An 18,478-nucleotide genomic window follows, 5' to 3' on the forward strand; every position below is an offset into this window, starting at 1 on the left:
CCCTTGTTACAGACAAGTCGCTGTCAATCACTGTCGTGAAAAAAAACACAGATTAGATTTAAAGGTATGAAAACAATGTAGAGACAAAGAATAATTGTTCTGCTCTATTGACCAGTATTTGAACAGTGTGTCTAAGGCTTTGGGCTTAGTTCCGTGTCTGTTGTGAGTTTATAAAAATCCTCTTATCCCTCCTCCATGCTGTCATCAGTTTAATTAGCTTGTTGTTCATTGTCAGGCTGCTGTCAGAGGAGAAGGGCAGCGGAGGACGCAGCGGTGGATCCCATTGGTCTTCCTCCAAAAGGTCAGCAGAGTGGGCTCTCTTGGCACAAAAGCAAACATGGGAGCACTTAAATTGGGGAATTTCTCCCACAATACCTCTTTGAGGGAGCTGACAACAGAAGTGAAAGCTTTTGGGAGTGACGGTCTCTCACCGCTGCCCCAGACGTTATCCGGAGTCCGGTCTCGAGACTTTGTTTTTAGAGTTTAAAAAGAAAACGCAGGTCCCTGTAGGACTAGGCAGGTATCGTATTGATAACAATGTATTGGCCTATATCGTGTGACAGTACATTTTCCTATGATGGCAATTGTTGTCTTTTTCTAGTTTTGAAGGCTGCATTACAAATTAAATAATAAAAAGTAATTTTCTAATTTGTATATTGTTCAGGAGGGGAAGCTGCAGAGTGTCATGGTGCCCCACTGAGGAGGGTCCCCTGCAAGGGAGGGTTGGTGGTGAGTAGCGGGCGGGTGTTCACCAGCCCATGGCTTCCCTCCTCCGCCTTACTGACTCCACTCAAGAGCTAAACAAACAACATGCTCCAGTCCGTCTGTGGTCAAGTGCAGGCCGGACCCGGAGGGTCCTGGTGGGTAGGGCGCAGAGAAGTTAATCAGGGAGTGGGAAGATAATGAGGTGGAGAGGTTGAACAAAAATAACTAAAGAGATTAAATACGGTTTGATCGCTAGAGTATGTCTTAGGATTCGGCTTTTTGGAAACCACTGCAGCTCAAAATGAAATGTTCTTGGAGGATGCCAAAATTACCTGGTGCACAAAACAGGAAGTTTTGACGTGGAGGGCAGATATTTTAAAGGCCTAGATATTTTTGAGGTACATTTAAGGTCAGTGAAAAAGAAAATGTTGACAATTTAAGCCATTTCTTAATGAATCAACATCATTGTAAATGCTTAATTCCTTAAGTAATTTAGCTTGGGGTTGCTTTACTGTTTCTATGGGTTATCTCTGAGTTTCAGATCTGTTGATCAGACAAAATAAGCATATGAAAGATTTAACTATGGACTCTTGGAAAGTGTTTTAGCAGGTTATTGACCAAACTGATTATTCTATTAAATAATAAAATACTTAGCAAGTTGTGTGGATAAAAAATATTCTTCAACAGCAATCCCAATCTGGACCCAGGCTGTAGGAAGTGATTCCTTTTATAGAGTAAAGCTTGTGGACAACATGTCTGGAACATTTGATTGTATCAGTGTTTATCCCATTGCCATTATTGAGTGCAGTTTGACGTTTTTGAGCAACATGCTCCCAGGACCTTAGATGTGTTTCCTCTAGGGGGCAGTGTTGTGAAAAGAAGAAATCTCAGTTTTTAAAGGAAAAAGTTGTGTGCCGAAAAGAGGGGATAAAGCCTTTTTTTTTTTTTTTTTTAAAGCTGCTCGGGGCCACCTTTTCATGCTGCACTGAGCTGAAAGGGCTGATTAATAATATACCAACAATTGGGAAACGGTGAGGGAGAGACAGGGAAGGGAATAAAAAACAGTTTGTTTTCTTAGGATTGATAATGAAAAAATAAGATCAGCTTTTGTTATTCCCAAACAAATTAAGTGTTATTACCTAAAACAAGCTGAAGGCTAAATCAAAGTTGAACCAATAACAAACTGACACTGTTTGGTTTGGAACTTGGCAAAGCTGCCGGCAGAGTAATAAATCGTAGGTGGAGCACAGAGCTGAAGTGCCAGGTTTTTATTTCACAAGTCGTCTTCCAGAAGAATAAATCATGTGGGTATTCATAACCACATCTTCAACAAACTTGCGCAAATCTACTATGGAATCTTACAGCTAGGTTTTGGGTAATTCATCTTGTTCACAATCTTTTATTGTAGCCTTTGGAGTTCAAATGTTGTGGAAGAAAGATAGAGGGGTGGATCCTGGTAAATCTGCATATTTTGTTTTGCACAAAATCCTCACGAGGGGATGCTGAACCTCTGGAGAGCAGCTGCCCAGATAAAAAGGTTGAACCAGATAAAGCACATTCCTAAAATAAGGGAGCAGCATGACAGGCACCTTTTCCGCATGTGGTCTCCACTCTTGCGTTCAATAAGGGGTAGGTTAACTGCATAGACCTCACACATTTTAGTAGCAGTTTTCCTAAAAGGGATATAATGAGGTTAGACATGGTATGAGGAATGAATATAATGAGTGGGTGTATGTATAATTTTCTTTAATTTCCATAATTGTCTTGTCATTCTTAAAGGCTATGTTTATACGGCAGCTACTGCGCCAGAGGAGCAATCGAAAGGAGTTGAATGTAATGGCAGCAGAAATAACTGGATGTGTGATAATACAGCAACATGACTCGACTGAAGAGTTCACTTTTGTGACGGCATTTTAATTGCAAGGCTGTTGATTTGTTAGTTATTTAGTAGTTTGTTTTAATTGACATAGACCTACCCACTTGTGGAACCTGTTTTTAAAGGTACAGTGCTCTTTTCTTTTTATAATTTATTCTATACGTTTTAACACACTATTGTTTGCCGTACAAATAGAAGTTCAGGAGGAGATTTGGGGAAACATTAACACATCTCCAATGCTTAACTTTGCATTTAAACAACTTAATTCATAGGCATTTTCCTTCACAATGTCCCAATATTTGATATTCAATCTATTATTTCACTGTTTTTAGACATGCTAGCATCATAGCGCTAAAGCTGCAGCTAAAATAATATAAAGAATATTTAATGGATTGTCATCACATTTTGTACAGACATGAATGGTTCCTAGAGAAGGTTCCTACCGACTTTGGTGACCCCTGACTTTTTCTGTAGTGCCACCAGGAGGTCACACGGATTTGAGTAATGCAATTTGCTTTAGACATTCATGTCCCCCTGATGCTAATTTTTAATAACTTTGGTGGTGCATTTTCTGTAGTGTTTCCACCAGGTCAAAAATATCTATATGTCCAGTATTTTGCTTAATGATTTAAATACCTGCACTATTAATGATATTCCCATCAGCCTCAGCTGTACTTTGTGTTTAGTGCTAATAAACAAATGCTAGCATACCTGCTAAACAGATGCATGTTAGCATTGTGATGTTAGCATGGGAGGTCTGGACTTTAAACTACTTGGATGTTGCTGGAAGTGTTTTATTTTCCTCTTCTGCTTTTGTAACTTAGCACCCTCCCGACTGTAGACTCCTAAAGTCTTCAGCTGACTTTTTTCATTCCTGTAAGTTCCTCCCTCCTTGCTGGGATAATTGAAAGGCTTTGAGGCCGGCTGAACTCAGCAGGCTCATGCAGGACATCAAAGGGAAACAAACCGTTGGACAGCACAAGCTGGGGGTCAACACCGGCTAAAACTCAGCAAAGCGGTAGTGAACAGCAGCGCTGAGGCGTCTGGCCGTAGTCCACACAGCAGCTTCTTCTGCAAAGCTTCAAAGGCATTTCCTAATGAGGGCCAGATGCAGAGCTGAGATGACAAATGGCCACTGCTTGTTGTGCAATTATGCCAACACACACATGTTCACATTAGCACGTGTCTCTATCTACCAGTGCATACATGCATTGTGTTTCATCTAGTCACTACAAAAAAAGTAGGGAAAACCCACCTGTGTGCAACAATCTTGATTATCCGTGGAAAGATACAATTCCGTACACACATGTACACACACACAGTTTTCATGCTACTGAGCTCATTTTTGATGCTGCTGAATCATAATATGCCACTTTTCTCTGGAGGCTTTTTCCCTCCATTCTGTAGCCTCTGCTTTTTATTAGGGGAAAAACAAGCCTGTTGAATATTCAGCACAGCGGGTTTGCAACTTTTATAGCCCTCTCAACTTTTCAGGCTGTTTACTGTTGACACACAAGTTACAAAACCCGAGCTTTGTGTTTCGTTTTTTTTCCTCTGTGGAAAATGTGAACTGTCGCACCACATCCTGTCAGGACTTAAGTTTGTCCCTTTATATATGGCAAACATAAAGGTCTCGACACGACAATAAAGGCCTATTCGACTTGAGATTGTTCTTTCTTTATTCACGAGTGTTTAGAATATCCAGATTCCAACTTTATTTTTTCATGCAGTTTTTACCACACAAGCAGCAACTATTACACTTTTGTATTTGCCAACATGTGGGTAAAAGCTGAAGTTTGACCAGATTCCTGATTTCTGAGAAGCCTTTGTGTTTTCTGTGTGGTTCTTCCTGCTACATTCTTTTGAAAAACTCCTGTTTTAAAGTTGTTTCTTGCTCGTTCCACTCCAATTGTACTTTTACATAGTCACAGGGCTTTAATGGATCTCGTTGTACACTCGGAGCATTTGAGTTACCCTTCCATATTAGGTGATTTTAAAGGGAAAACAAACACATGACATGCAAGTATAGTTTGAATCCTGGCAGTCATTGGGGGATTTTATTTTTCTCTTTGCAAATTAAGACCCTCAAATGAGTTATCTTTTCTCTCAGGATGGACCATTTGTGTTCAAGATTAGGAACTTTTCAATATTTAATTTTCTTGGTTTGCTTGTTATTAATTTCGCCCTCCATCTCTCATCGGACACTGCTCTTCGGTGTTGAGCTGCAACCAATTAAACTAGGGCTGTGCGATTATGGCAAAAATCATAATCACGATTATTTTGGTCAATAATTGATATCACGATTATTAAATACGATTATTCATTGACTTTGAAAACATCCATTTATTGAACTTTAAAACAAATAAAAAGATACTGTTCAAATTATTATTTGTAACTGTTGATTACCCTGAACGTATAATTCAACTGAAAAACCAATACAAAAATAAATAAAATAAATGATACATTTATATTTAAATTTAAATAAATAATATCAAAATAATAAATACCAATAAACAAGATCAACAAATATTTTGGAGCGCACTTCAACAAGCTACTAAACGTATATAAATATGATAAATACAAATAAATGAGACTAAAATAAATTATATCAAATATATACCAAAATCCTAATTGCGATTCAAATACGATTAATTGCACAGCCCTAAATTAAACTATAATTTGTAATTATAGAATAATCTGATTGTCAGAGAAATCCTGATCAGGGAGGTAAAGATGTCTTCTTGTTTTCCTTTACTCCCCCCAAACTGTCAGTCCAGAATCAGGGTGTCCACGGGGTCTTAAAAAGTATTAAAAGTTGATAGCCTTCATTTTCGCTAAATTGATTTATTAAAAAGTACTAAACGGCATTTTCCAAGGTATTACATTTTGTAGCTTGTTTTCAATAAGTATATAAATTGTCCAAAGAGGTTGTATTCTACAGTTTTCCTGAATGTAATCATTGCGTAGGTGTGTAGTGTGATTCTGTGTAGTTTATTTATGGCATCCCGTTGGATTTGACGTCATCTGAACAGGACATAAGGTCCGCTTACGCCGGTTGTTAAACAACATCGTTATGGGGAAATGCAATTCTGCGTCCAAATGGTTGGAAGATAAGGAGGAAGGATAATCAATACTGTATATAGTCAATGTGAGGTAGAGTGTGTGTCGCCAATGTAACCGGTTAAAACTTGAAGTGGCGATGAGGTCTTAAAATGTATGGAAAGGGTCTTAAAAAAGGTCTTAAAAGGTATTACATTTGTCTTCAGGATTCCTGCATATACCCTGAGAATAAAGATATATTCAATTTACTATCACATAAGTTGAGAAATCCAAAACATAATGAAACTGAAACTACGTAATGTTGGATCTTTTTGCTTAAAGTGCCAATGAATTTGCCAACGGTTGAGCAATCAATGAATCTACTTCATATCCTTGCAGCTGTCTTAAAGACTAGTTGATTTAGTAATGATCTGTTTTTGTTTGTCTTGCATGTCGAGCGTCTCGTATTACAGTAAATAATTCAGCCTGTCTTCCGTTGAACACGCGCACCTCCCTGTGAAGAGGAACCCGACCTGAGTCACTGTAAATCAGTTGACGTGCACCTGCAGCTCCTGTCATATTTATGGAACAGCTGAGGGGGAACAAAACAAGTTCTTCAGGTTTGTGTTGGCGTACGTAGTTGCTGTTACACTCGTGAGTCCCTACGGATCATATCAGGCTACTTATTAATATGTTCCTTCTCAGTGCATTATGGTGAGTTATATCCTTTTTTTCCATATCTAACAACTTGTAAAGATTAGTTGGATTATTCTTCATGGAGTTAGTGTAAAAGTAATATTTTGATTTGCCCTGTAATGACTTTTTATTTAAACTACTTTTTATCTGCAATGAGGCCTTTGTCACTTCTTCCATGACACTTCAGTGAATAAGCAGAGCTATTGATTCATATGATGCCACACCTGACTTGGTCATCTACAAGGATTTGCTTTTGTCATCAGCTTTATGTCCTCTGTGCCTATGGCCACAGTTTGAATGTTTGAAGCTTCACTAAGTAAACTGTGAACGTTCTGAATGAATGTAATCCCTCTTAAGCACTCTGTTTTGTATTGTTGTTTATAGGCCTATGTTTCAGCTATACCTTGTAATTGCTTCAATGATAATGGCCCAGTTACAAAATGATGATAAATACATTTAGCTGATAATACTTTTGTACTTTTTACTCCATTTCTTTTTTTAAATGGACATGTATCATATTTGCGTATTTCTATAGTGTTACATCACACTGTCTGATTATAAGTAGGGGTATATTATGAATTAAATTGTTATCAAAATTGCAATATGGCTTGTGCAATATCCAAATTGCAGTAATTACACTACTTTGTAACGGCAAATATCAGTCAAAATAAGCGTTTTTTGTTTTTTTTTCCTACTCTTGCAGGCCTAATCATCACCCTCATTAACCTTTATTTCCCTAGATTAAAATGGTTTGGTTTAAACTCCCATATGTATCAAGTTTTTTCTGTTCTGCTAAATGTGCTATCTTAGTATTGCATGCCTTGCATTATTTAGAAACACCATTGCTTGTCCCGAAGGCCTCCTTGGCTGATCTTGGTTTAGATTTGTTGACTTCCTGTTTACTCTGTCTTCACCTTTAGCTGCTGAGGGCTGAAGGGAAAGGCTGCCATGTTGGTTAATATGTAACCACCCATGAGAAGGCTTTCCATTTACGCTCCATTGTCTGCCTCATTAGCTGTTTTTCATCCACGAGTGGAAGGTCAGCGCGAGCCATAAGAGTGACCGCAGGTTGTTAACCGCATTAGCTCGCCATGCGTTTCACCTGGAGGCCCAGCCTAGGGGTCGGTTCTTCCCAAAACGGCCTAAAGTCCCGTTTCCTCTTATAGGACACAGATCGTTTGCCTGTCATCTGAGGAAGTTGTCTAATCTTAGCCGTGAAACTTATCCCCCCCTCGCTCAGAGGGCTGCTGGGTGTAGGCTCGTTGTCGGGGGGCTCTTGTGGACTCGGTCAGTGTTTGCTACCTGCGAGCAGTGGGAGGAAGTTAGAATGAGAGTAACAGGTAAGCTGCATGATTGACAGAATGGCAGTGTTGTGGTTGCCATGTGATGACAAAATAAATGTGACCACATGGCTGCTGGTGTACTGGATTGTACAACAGTTTGGACTCTTCTGTTTTATTGATGTTTGTCTTTTTTCCTTCAGTAATGGCTATTTTAACTGTATAAATCACACAAGTTGTGTATTATTGACATTAGAGATCATTAGGCACCAAAGAGTAGAACAAAATGTTGCCACTGTGTTGCGTAACGGGAGAACATGGATAAAACGTGGATTTTATTAATTGTATTTTTCCAGAAGTAAAAATTGTAAGTGATTTTTCGGTAATGTGATCGCAAAGGTGGAAATGGCCTAAAAATAAACTTGATTTTTTTTAGTAGAGCTGCTACGATCAGTTGACAAATCAATAAGATAACAAAAGAGGGTTCACAGTTCAACAGACAATTTAAAGATTTTTTTCTCTTGCGAAAATGGCTGCTTTCCTGTTTTATACCATCTTAAACTGAACACCTTTAGTTTACAGCCCTATTTGTCATTCGTATAGTCTTTGACACTGAAAGCAGAACCCTTTCCTATTTAAATCTTTACCCATTTTGATGCTGCGCTTCCAGTTACTTGTACCAATGACTGCTTACTACTTCTCTTTTTATAAACCGTTGCTCAGTATCTGTTTGTTTATCCCTCAACATTATCAGTCTGTTTGAACCATTGTAAATTCCAACCCTTTTTACAGTGATGTAGGATCCTGCAGGATTACTCTGCTCAACAGGCCACGATGACGCCTTGTTGTTGCAACAGGCTGTAAGCTACATTTGAGCTTTCACTAATACAATATTTACACCCGGTGGAAATGGGAACAAACGTATGGAGCAGCTTTACTTCTATCTACAGGATAAACGTTCTCAAAAGCCTAATGTTTGCAAACTGTCTTGAAAGTGCAAAACAATACGTTTTCTTCTGTCATATGCTGCTGGTGATGAAGAGCTTTTTTTCTCCTTTTCATTTACTGCACGATGTACATGTATCTGAGTATTTCCTGCTCCTTCCTTCAGGTTCACTTTCTTGTAGCCCATGGAACTGGACGCTTGGGAGATGTTTGGTCAGTCTAATGGTGTTTTTTGATTCAACATTTTTGCATGAAGTTGGAAAAAAGAGCTTTGATTTTGGGCTGAGTTGCTTGCTGAATAATTATTTTTAAGTTTACTGTCTGAAAGCTACACAAGGTCAGCATGAAATATTTGACTTGCGTTGTTAAACTGGGATATTGTTCATATGTCAGCGTGCACCTTGTTTCTTTTATACAGGGATGTAGTGTGTTTACGCTTGTATTTGTCCCTGTTTTGAATGAAGAAGCATAATTCCTGTTGGTGACATGCCAGTCTCATCCTTATGTCTCTGTATGCACACTTATTATTATTGTTGTTGTTGTGAGTTCCTCTGTTGATGGTGTAAGGAAGTGTCTTGCATATCAGGAATGCGGCATCAAATATTTTACTGCAACAACATTAAGATGGTGTCCAACCTAATAAAGGCATCTAGACTCTTTGAAGAAGCTTCCCAAAATATTCATTTGTCAAATGCAGAGGTTAATTTTAAATGTGTGATAAAGTAGGAGGGACTATAGACTAAATTCAATTTGGTTGTTGGAACAGTTTGGCGCGCTCTGTAACGGTGGATTTGTATCTCGTAGCTCTCTGTATCAGATCTATAATCAGACCTTATGACGAACTTAGCCTGCTTTATTTAGATGCACGCCGCACACATGGATTTGCAACATGCAGATCCAGGCAGTGTTTTGAAACCTTGCCTTGAAAGTAACTTTAAGACTATTGATAAGTTGTGCCTTTCAGATCGTTTTGCAATACATACATGCAATGGTGTCTGTCTATGGACCATTTCTGTTATTACTGGGATTAAAAAAAATCCAGTACACCATTGTGGGCAAAGTAATGCTAGCTTCAGACTACATCATATTTTTGTCCTACATTTGTATTATAATCCCAAATTATTGCGTCAATTTGACCAAGAGGCAGGACTACGGGTTGGTCCTGGATTATTCAAAAACAGACACTTGTCTTTCTATATTAGATGCAGGGAAATATTCCAATACAGACTAAGTGGCTAGTTCAATATCCACACCTGACTTAAACTAATACAGTATACAGTATGACCTTTACTGATGGAGATATACCTTTCAGCTTAGCTTTAAGAGGTTAAAGTTACATTTTAATGTTATAGTTTGTCATGAATGTTGTATTTTCTTTTTGCAAGACGGTTTTATTGGACTGCATTCACATGTCAACCTGGTTGAGGATTTTACCTGTTAAGCCCCAAGCATGTTTTTCAGGTTTCAGGCTCGAAAATGACATGCCCAGAACAAATGACTAACTTCCCTTCTAAAAGGGTTAAATTAATAATATTTTTTCTCAAAGCAAGGTTACATCTGTGAGTTGGATGTAGAAGTGTCAGAATCAATATAGATGTTTGTGTCAGAGTGAATTCAGATGGAACATAGTAAAAAAAGTGTAAATTCTTACCTCCGCCTAAAAAAAAAACATTACTTATAGTGAAAACCACCCTTGAATGATGGGTTAGTAGCCTAAAAGCTTTAGGAATCCAAATTATAACATATAAGTACCCTGTATCAAGATTGAGGCAAAACAAGTGAAAATTGACCTTTTTAGAGATATTTAGGGAAAAAAAGTCCAGGCGGAATAAGCTTTGGGCACATTTGGGCACATCTGGTTCCATCAGTGCCATTTGACCTTTTTCAGGTACCAGACTGTAAAAATCATTTTATAACATTGAATCATCACTATCGTTATTCATTCCATCAAGAAAAAAAAAAAAAAAAAAAAGAAATTATTGTAAAATGTAACCTGCTAATTATTGTCATGCATTTGAAAACTGATGTTGTTTATTTGCTATGTTCTGGCTGCTAGCTCAGTGAATTATTGCCTGCAGTGATGGGGTGTAGACCCATGGAATCTGTGGAATCTCAGCTTTCAGATGATGTGTTGTTTGTGCAGAAAGTATAATTATAAATGATGATTTTTGTGAGTTATGAGCAAAAATAGCATTAGTCCGTATTTGCTAAGGGCTCATTGAAAGGCTTCTTGTGGGAATTATTATTTTTTTTTTTCTTTTCGTATAGTCAGTTAGCTGAGTTTCTTCCCGTCAGCTGGGTGTGGAACATTAATAGTTTCATAAATGACACTTCAGAGATCATACTGGTGCTAGCAGATGTAGCATTTTCGGACCCTTCGGCGGGTCCTTGGGGTTTAACAACCATATTTTGATAGTTGAAGGTGTACAATGTAACTTGGAAATTGCAGCCTGTCTTATTCTGCTAAGGACCCTCCTAAAGACCACTAGTGGGCCTTGATCCCACTTTTGGCGCATTTCCACTACAGCGCGGTTTAAGCGTGCCATGCGCGGCCCGTTTTTGGTTGAGTTTCCTTTTGGCGTAGTACCGGCTAGCGGGTACTATTTCACAGTTTTTCTGGCCCCATAAAATCGAGGTTCTTAGCGGGCCAACAACCAGGCTGAGTCGCGCTGAGTATGCTAAACTAGAGAGAATCGCTGGCAAGGGGGCTACGACTACAACAAAATGAACATATTTGACCGTGATTTAATTGTAATACACGTTTCAAAATGATGCCGAAGTAACAACATACTGATACCGGTTAGTAAAAACCATGAATTAATGCTTTGACAAATCTGCAGACAGACGGCAGGGGAAAAACCTTTTAAAATACGTGTTTTTCTAGATGGAGATCGGCTAAGCTAACGCAGTATATGCCCCGACCGTCCACACTCACAACGGCCTATACAGACATAAATAAACCAGCGACTGTATTCACCATGACACAGGCAGTCTGTGGTTTGTACTTGTTTAACTTTTGTCTAGTTTCTGAACATATATGAGGAGCTGTGAGCTCTGAGTGCTAACAGCTAACGGCTGATGTTGGTTTTCTGTGGTTCGCATTGAAGATAACGTCACGGCTCCGCCTACACTGCGTTACTATAGTTACTGCCCCAGCTACTAAACTGTAATGGAAACGTAGCATAAAGTGAGCCAGTCCTAACGAGGCCTAACTATACCGTACTAAGCCGAGCGAGGCCCTGCAATGGAAATGCGCCATTTGAGAGCCAGTGATAAACTGGGCCGAGATGGTAATTATAGTCTGAGGTCAGAGAGAGTATAAAAAGGGAGCCTGGGTCTATCTGAGACGACTTTGTCTGCATATTTACTCCTCCAGATGCTCATTTGACAAACCAGACCCATGAAGTCGACTTTTGGCTCTTTTTATTTATTTTATTTATAAGAGAATAGCTCTTTTGTTCCTGCTCATAATGTATCCATTGACGACGAGCGGGGCTGGTGCACACAGGACCTCTATGTTCATAAATGTCAGATGCAGACACACCTGTGAATAAGCAGAGGTCAGCGCCGTCGATCCCCTAAAGTGGGCTTCAACTTTCTCAAAGAAAAAGGTTCTTGTGTAACGAAACATTAAATATTTGAACGTCTGCAGCGTTGGAATGTAGAGTAACTAATCACATTGACTCACTCAAGCAGTACCTGAAATCTGTTCTTGAGTATTTCCATTTTATTCTCCTTTATACTTTACTTAATAGTCACCTTTCAAAGAAAATAAAATGACATTAAAAGCTTTAATACAACATGGATATTTAAGGGGTCCTATTTGGATCATTTTCAGGCCTCTACTGGGACACGTCTCCATGCTTTAATGTTCAAAAAGCTCTTTATTTTCCTCATACTCCCTCTGCTGTAGCACCCTCCGTCTGAAACCAGAGCCCAGTCTGCTCTGATTGGTTAGCTGGCTGGTTCTGTTGTGATTGGACATCTCTTAGCTGTTCACCAATCGACTTAAAACTAGATCCTTAAAACTAGATCCTTAAAACAGCAAAAAGCTACAGCAGCAATGTGTTTCTTCTAAACATGTTTGTATTGGTACTTTTAATTAGATTGCAGGTGTGAGTACTTCTTCCACCACTGGTCAAACTTTGAAACTGTTTTGTTGTCTTTTGTCTTACATTTTGAAGCTGTTCTTCCAACAAGTTGGTTACTTTAACGTTGCCATCTCACCTTTTAGAACACATTTAGTTTTGAAAGCACTGAAAATAAAATGCATGACGTTGCGTTCTAACTCCTCAGTTTGCTTGACATGCCTCTTGTCATGTTGTATAATTGTCTTGTGATTTTCTGTGTTGGTTATTGTGATTTCATTTCATATGATACGGATATCTGCAGAGCTCTTTGATCTAACTGCTGCTAACCTGTCAGCATGGGACTCTTTTACCAACAATGTGATTCAAATGTGTCGTCCTGTGTTTTGTCCCAGTCTGCAGGTTGCATGGTAATCTGGATTTGATGCATGGCAGTTGCATGACCGCAGTAGGTCTTGTTGTGGGACTAAGCACACAGCTGCAGCCATGGCACAAACCATGCACGTGAATGGCAATGGCCCAGGTAAACCATCCCTTTTGATACAAGATTTTACCATTTGAGGTTCCACTTTCTTTGGATTTTAATTGTGCATGTATTGAAGATGTTGTATGTCCATTTGTTTTTCTTTGGATTTACAATTTGTGTTTTATATCTACTTTTGTTTTTTGCACATGCTTGTTGTTTATCAGACTGACTAGTTGCTGTCGTTTTGTAGAAGGATTCTCTGCTGCCTCATGCTCAACATGTGCTCATCCCTACTAAAATAAAGATGGCCGTATGAGGATACAATGGGGCTAAATGTAGATGTAGGCGTTCAGTTTCAGGCTTGTGTCAGACATGTATATTTAACTGGTGAGCTCCTGCATCACATCTGCCTCTGTCTTACGTTACACAGAGGGTAGGCTTTCCATCCTTGCAACGTAGAAAAATACTTTATTTTTACCTAAAGCTAATGAGTTCTTATCATTATCATGTCATTAAAATGGTACACATATTTTATGAAATGTTCAGGTTTTTAGCCTCTTGCCATGACATTACATAAAAAGTTGAACACTTAGTCATATTCTTCTGACATTTACAGACATTATCCATCCAAACCATTATGAACAGCTTTGTATTACTCTAGCAAAAGCACATTTTAATTTGTGCTGTGTGTATTTGTGTACATACAATGATCATGGGCCTTGGACATACTGTTAATCATTATCTGACAGTGGACAAATCGATTTGCTCCTCTGGAAGTTATTTTCTCATCCCTTCATGTTTCTGAAACACACCGAGGTGTTCATGAGGATTTCCACACTTCAGTGTGAAGCTGTCCGAACATACACACACACACACACACACACACACACACACACCTGCAGACGACTCGCATTCCTGTCGGGACTAACAGGAGAGAGTGAAGCTTCTTATTTCCCAAATCCCTTCAGGAATGCTCAGCATGCAGGACAGATGCTTTCAGGACGATCTGCCACCTCCACGTAAACATGACTTTGAGATATGATTTTTTTTTTACCATGCCACCAAAGATGTTACATTTACTTCAAAGGCTAGGTTACCACCATCCACCTTTTTATTGATCAATTGTAACTTTAAGTATGTTAAAAATGCTGAGGAATGCTACAGTACACTACCACTGATAGCCCCCCACCCCCCGCTGCAAAAAGTAAAAATATCTTCTCTGTAGTGTTGGCTGTTAACACGCCAACGTGGTCGCCTGCTGCCCAGAAAGAATTTGAAGGAAACGGTGAAACTCAACCTGTTGTTGTAGAGATGCTCCTGCTGTAGCGGATTAGGGGATCTTGTAGTCGCCGTGATATCTTGAGAAAACTGAGCCAGAATATGACTATTAACTTTGCAACCTACATGTTTGGTCTTATCTACTTCTAACTGTGAAGAAGTGCACAACACGCAACACAATAGCCTTTAGTTTGAACTTTTAAGCCACTTTGCTTTGCATTTAGGCTCTCTCAGATGACTGAATGCTGTCCTCAGAACTATTTAGCTGATAATCGGTGTAAAGCATTAGTGGTCATTACACAAATATCCCTCATACTGACCATTTTTAAGACAATTACAGAATGATGATGAACTGAAGAGTTGTTTTTTGTCCACTGCCAAAAAAACAAATATGCAGGGTAGTTGTTGCTCAGAGCAGAGATTACAGCCTAGGCCTGAAAGGAATGCAAGCAGTCTGCTGAGGACAGAGCGCAGCGGTCTGAGTTTTTCTGACGGGTCGACCCCCGACTGCTTATTCAAACCCACTGAAGTGGTTTTGTTTCCTCAGACAGTTACCCAGCTGCTACTTGAAACCCCCATGGTACTGTTTTCTTGCTGTGCCCCATCAGTCACTTTCCTATTATGTGTTTGTATAAGTGCTGCTTGCTTATAATAATTAGTGCCAAAGGGGCACAACACTGTCTTTGTAAACTAAACCGAATAATGGTTTGTTTTATTCACTAGACTGACTATTGTTGGCTTAACACAGCAGTGTTTGCTGAATACATGTTTAACTGGTTTGTTTACATGTGACTGTAACTTAGTGTGCACTAATTACTTCATTGTCAGCCTTCTGTAGCCAGTAGGGAACAGTATATTATTTTAGCATGAGCAGGTGATGTACGGCCCACAATAGTGCACTTCACAAATAATCTAGTTTAGTCTGAAGAACAATATGGGTTAGCCTTATTTATATACATTTATTGCATGAAACTTCCAGTTAGCGTATTTTATAAAAACTGAATGAATCCTCCTACAAGTCTCTCTAAAGCTCAGTAATTACCCCAAAACTATGAGCACAAAGTGTACATTTAACATGTTGTAGTTTTGTGTGCCAGATGTTGTTTTGTCTTTTGTACAATAAAATGGTTGATTAGAGTAAGTAAAACCATTTAATTGTTGGGCAATTTGCTACAACAGCAATTTTTAGCTGGTCAGTCCAACACTCTGGTTTATGACCAAACACCTTCAGAACTAATGACTTCAGTAAGGGCTTATGTTGGCATGCTAACACACTTTCAGTATACCTGCTACAACCTGCAGATGTTTAGCATTGCCATTGTAATAGCTTTAACATGATGTCAGCATTTTGCCTCGAATGCGCCAACTTGTTGACTTTTAGTCCTGTAAAAATAATGTTTAGCGAAAAACAAATGCCCGTTTTGATGCATTGAAAAATGAAAATGTGGGAAAACATGTTGTAAAACATGATTTATTTTTTATTTTTCTGCACCTCCAGTCTGTTTTTAGGGTTGTTTGAATGTAATGTGTTTTGTGGATGGGAAGAGTGTTCCACTATTTAGGCAGAAGCATTTATGGAGGTTATGGCAGGTGATAACATTATTAACTGGTTTGATGTTAAAGATATAATGTGGAATTCCTAGAGGGTCATATTCTCAGGTTTTCATTGCTTTATATTATTTCAGATTCGTTCACTTGAAAGAACCCAGTCTGCAAACCCAGTCTCTTGATTGTTTTGCTTCACCATCTATGAGGGAAGAATTGGGCAAAGTTTTCCAAACTGCCTCGATGTTTGCAGAGGAGGGCCAAACATTTCCTTCCTGCTGCATCATCATGTACGGAGTTAAGTTGTTGAATTTGGCAGCAGTCTTGCACGGCCCTGTGACTTTCTAGAAGTAATATATCACAGCCAGCGCCTCTGCTCTGCTCCGTTTGGAAAGGGCAGGAATGTGCAGCTTTAACGCACGTATCGTCCTTTTTGATTTGTTTCCTGTTTTTTCTTTTTTATATATACACGCGGATGTGTCTCGCTGTTCCTGCTGCACTATGAGGCGTTGATGAAACGTTGGCTCTACTTTTTCTTGAGTAATTAGGCGTATAGAGCTCGCATGAGAAAAAGTATGCGTGTGTGTGCAGCCACCAGAGTCCCCTCCACCCAGGCATTGCATAATGCTTTGCTCTCACTCACTTTATTGCAGTGGGTGTGAGAGTACCACACTGTATTCATTATTCCACTCTGCAGCTGTGTGTATGAGCGCCACTCTGTTTAACTTTAGTCTCCATCTGATGAGTTTTTGCCATTTGAGGCCATATCTTGATGAAATCTGTTGTTAAGGGCAGTTTACTGTTGTCACAATAAGTTTTGTGTCAAAAGGAAGAACACAATCGACCGATAAATCGGCTAAATATTGAAGCATCAACTCCACCATTGTTCTTCCAACAGATATTTCCTCATTTGGTGTTTTGATTCTAGTCTGTCTCCCTTAAGTCATGATTTTTGTACTCTATTCAGTGACCCGCATGGTTGCTTGTATTGGACTCTCTCCCAAAACTCTTATCATGCAGACAAGTAGAATAACTAAAGAAGGTAACAAGCAGTTAAATATGTATTTAATGGCACAGTTTTGCCTATATAATAAGCATGTTTTGTATTTTAGGAGGATGTAAAGTCCGAAGATGCAGCATGGTTTTTAGTATCTAAACCAAAAGAAAGATACAGATTTCTATGCACCGGTTTGGTAACAAGAACTTGCAGACACATTTAGAACAGTAGTTTCCTTTGCGCTGTCTCTGGGCACACTGCGGATGTTAAAAGGCTTTCGTTAGATCTAAATGTAACTTTTTACAAGTGCAAAATAAGCCCAAGCCCTGGTTTTATATTTTTCCTCACATATTTTAACAACAATGCCCAAAGAAAGTTTGCTTTCATTGCAGTGTTTGAGAACAAACGCAGGGAGAGAGTTCATGCTCTTAAATGTATTGAAAAGAGTTTTAGAAAGGTTTGAGTATTTTTCATGTACCGTACAGCATTTCATGAGAAGCAACAAATGCTTAATAGGAATTTACGATCACTTATCTGGTGAATGTGGGTCAAAATGTAGTGTGAATAATGAGACCGTGCTTTGTTTCGGATATCACATTTAAATGACTTTTTAGTCCACACATGGTTTCTGTTGAGAAATCCTCTGTGGAAGACATGCAAGAAGTAGCTGCTGAAAACATGCGTGTGAACTTTAACAGCCACATTTTCTTTGATGATCACCTGAGAGCTTTGAGGAATAAATGTACCGCTAACGTTAAATAATGAGGCTGAAATAATGTAATATCCCAGCTGAGATAAGTAGAGCAGTGTTGGTGGTAAGCTGTGTGTGAAGTTGTTGACTTGTATACTATTTAGTTCACTAATTTAAAAAGTCTCTGTTCGGTATTTTCCCCAGCTCGTTTGTTAACAAAACTGGCATAAAAACCAACTAACCAGGTTAGCCACTTACTCTTTATTGATCAGTCTGTCAATAAATCGATTATCCATGGGCAAAATAGGTGTGGCAAAAAAGAATGTGGTTAAAAATGTAATCAGATCTTTTATGTAGTAAAAAATACACAATGATGTCCTGCATTCAAAGTCTTTACTCAGTAAATATATACTATTGGCATCAAAACACACTTTAAGTACAAAAAACACACTAATTATGTAGAAAGGCTGTTTCATAATCATATATATTGAATTACTGTGGAAACATTTGCTGATGAACCTTGGGAAATGATTTAAAGATATCACATTTTATTTTCCACAAAAATAATAACCAGACAGTTTTTTAATGGAGGAAAGTCAAGTGTGCCGCTTGGCTCTGCTGCCTGTCTTACTGCTGTGTAATCCCTGACAATGTAACAGCTGCTGATACCAGGAGTCCAGGGCTCTCATCCCCTCACTAAAGCTGACCCTTTCAGTTGTCCCGTGTTGATGAGGTCGTCGCTCAGCTGTTCGGGGTCTTGTTGGTACCAGAGGGCCTCCTGTGACATGGCCGGTGGGCGCTCAGCAACCCGTGCCAGGGGGTTGAGGGACCACCAGACAGCACAAGCCTGTGACTGTGCTGCCTCACATAGT

General features: G+C 39.0%; 1 protein-coding gene across 4 annotated transcripts in view; it reads left to right on the forward strand.

Moving 5' to 3' along the window:
- kank1a (KN motif and ankyrin repeat domains 1a) overlaps nucleotides 1-18,478 on the forward strand; it is a 51,152-nt gene that overhangs the window by 17,256 nt on the left and 15,418 nt on the right. The window contains exons 2-3 of one of the 4 annotated variants that reach the window (XM_034117527.1): nucleotides 236-301; nucleotides 13,025-13,152. In XM_034117527.1, coding sequence (XP_033973418.1) covers nucleotides 13,116-13,152 — 37 coding nt within the window. In that variant the 5' untranslated portion in view covers nucleotides 236-301; nucleotides 13,025-13,115. Of the gene's footprint in view, nucleotides 1-235; nucleotides 302-6,248; nucleotides 6,335-8,711; nucleotides 8,755-13,024; nucleotides 13,153-18,478 lie in introns of those variants that run through there. The other 3 variants (XM_034117528.1, XM_034117526.1, XM_034117529.1) reach the window with 3 other exon arrangements.

Source organism: Trematomus bernacchii, unplaced genomic scaffold (assembly GCF_902827165.1).
Source record: "Trematomus bernacchii unplaced genomic scaffold, fTreBer1.1, whole genome shotgun sequence".
NCBI classification, from domain to species: Eukaryota; Metazoa; Chordata; class Actinopteri; order Perciformes; family Nototheniidae; genus Trematomus; species Trematomus bernacchii.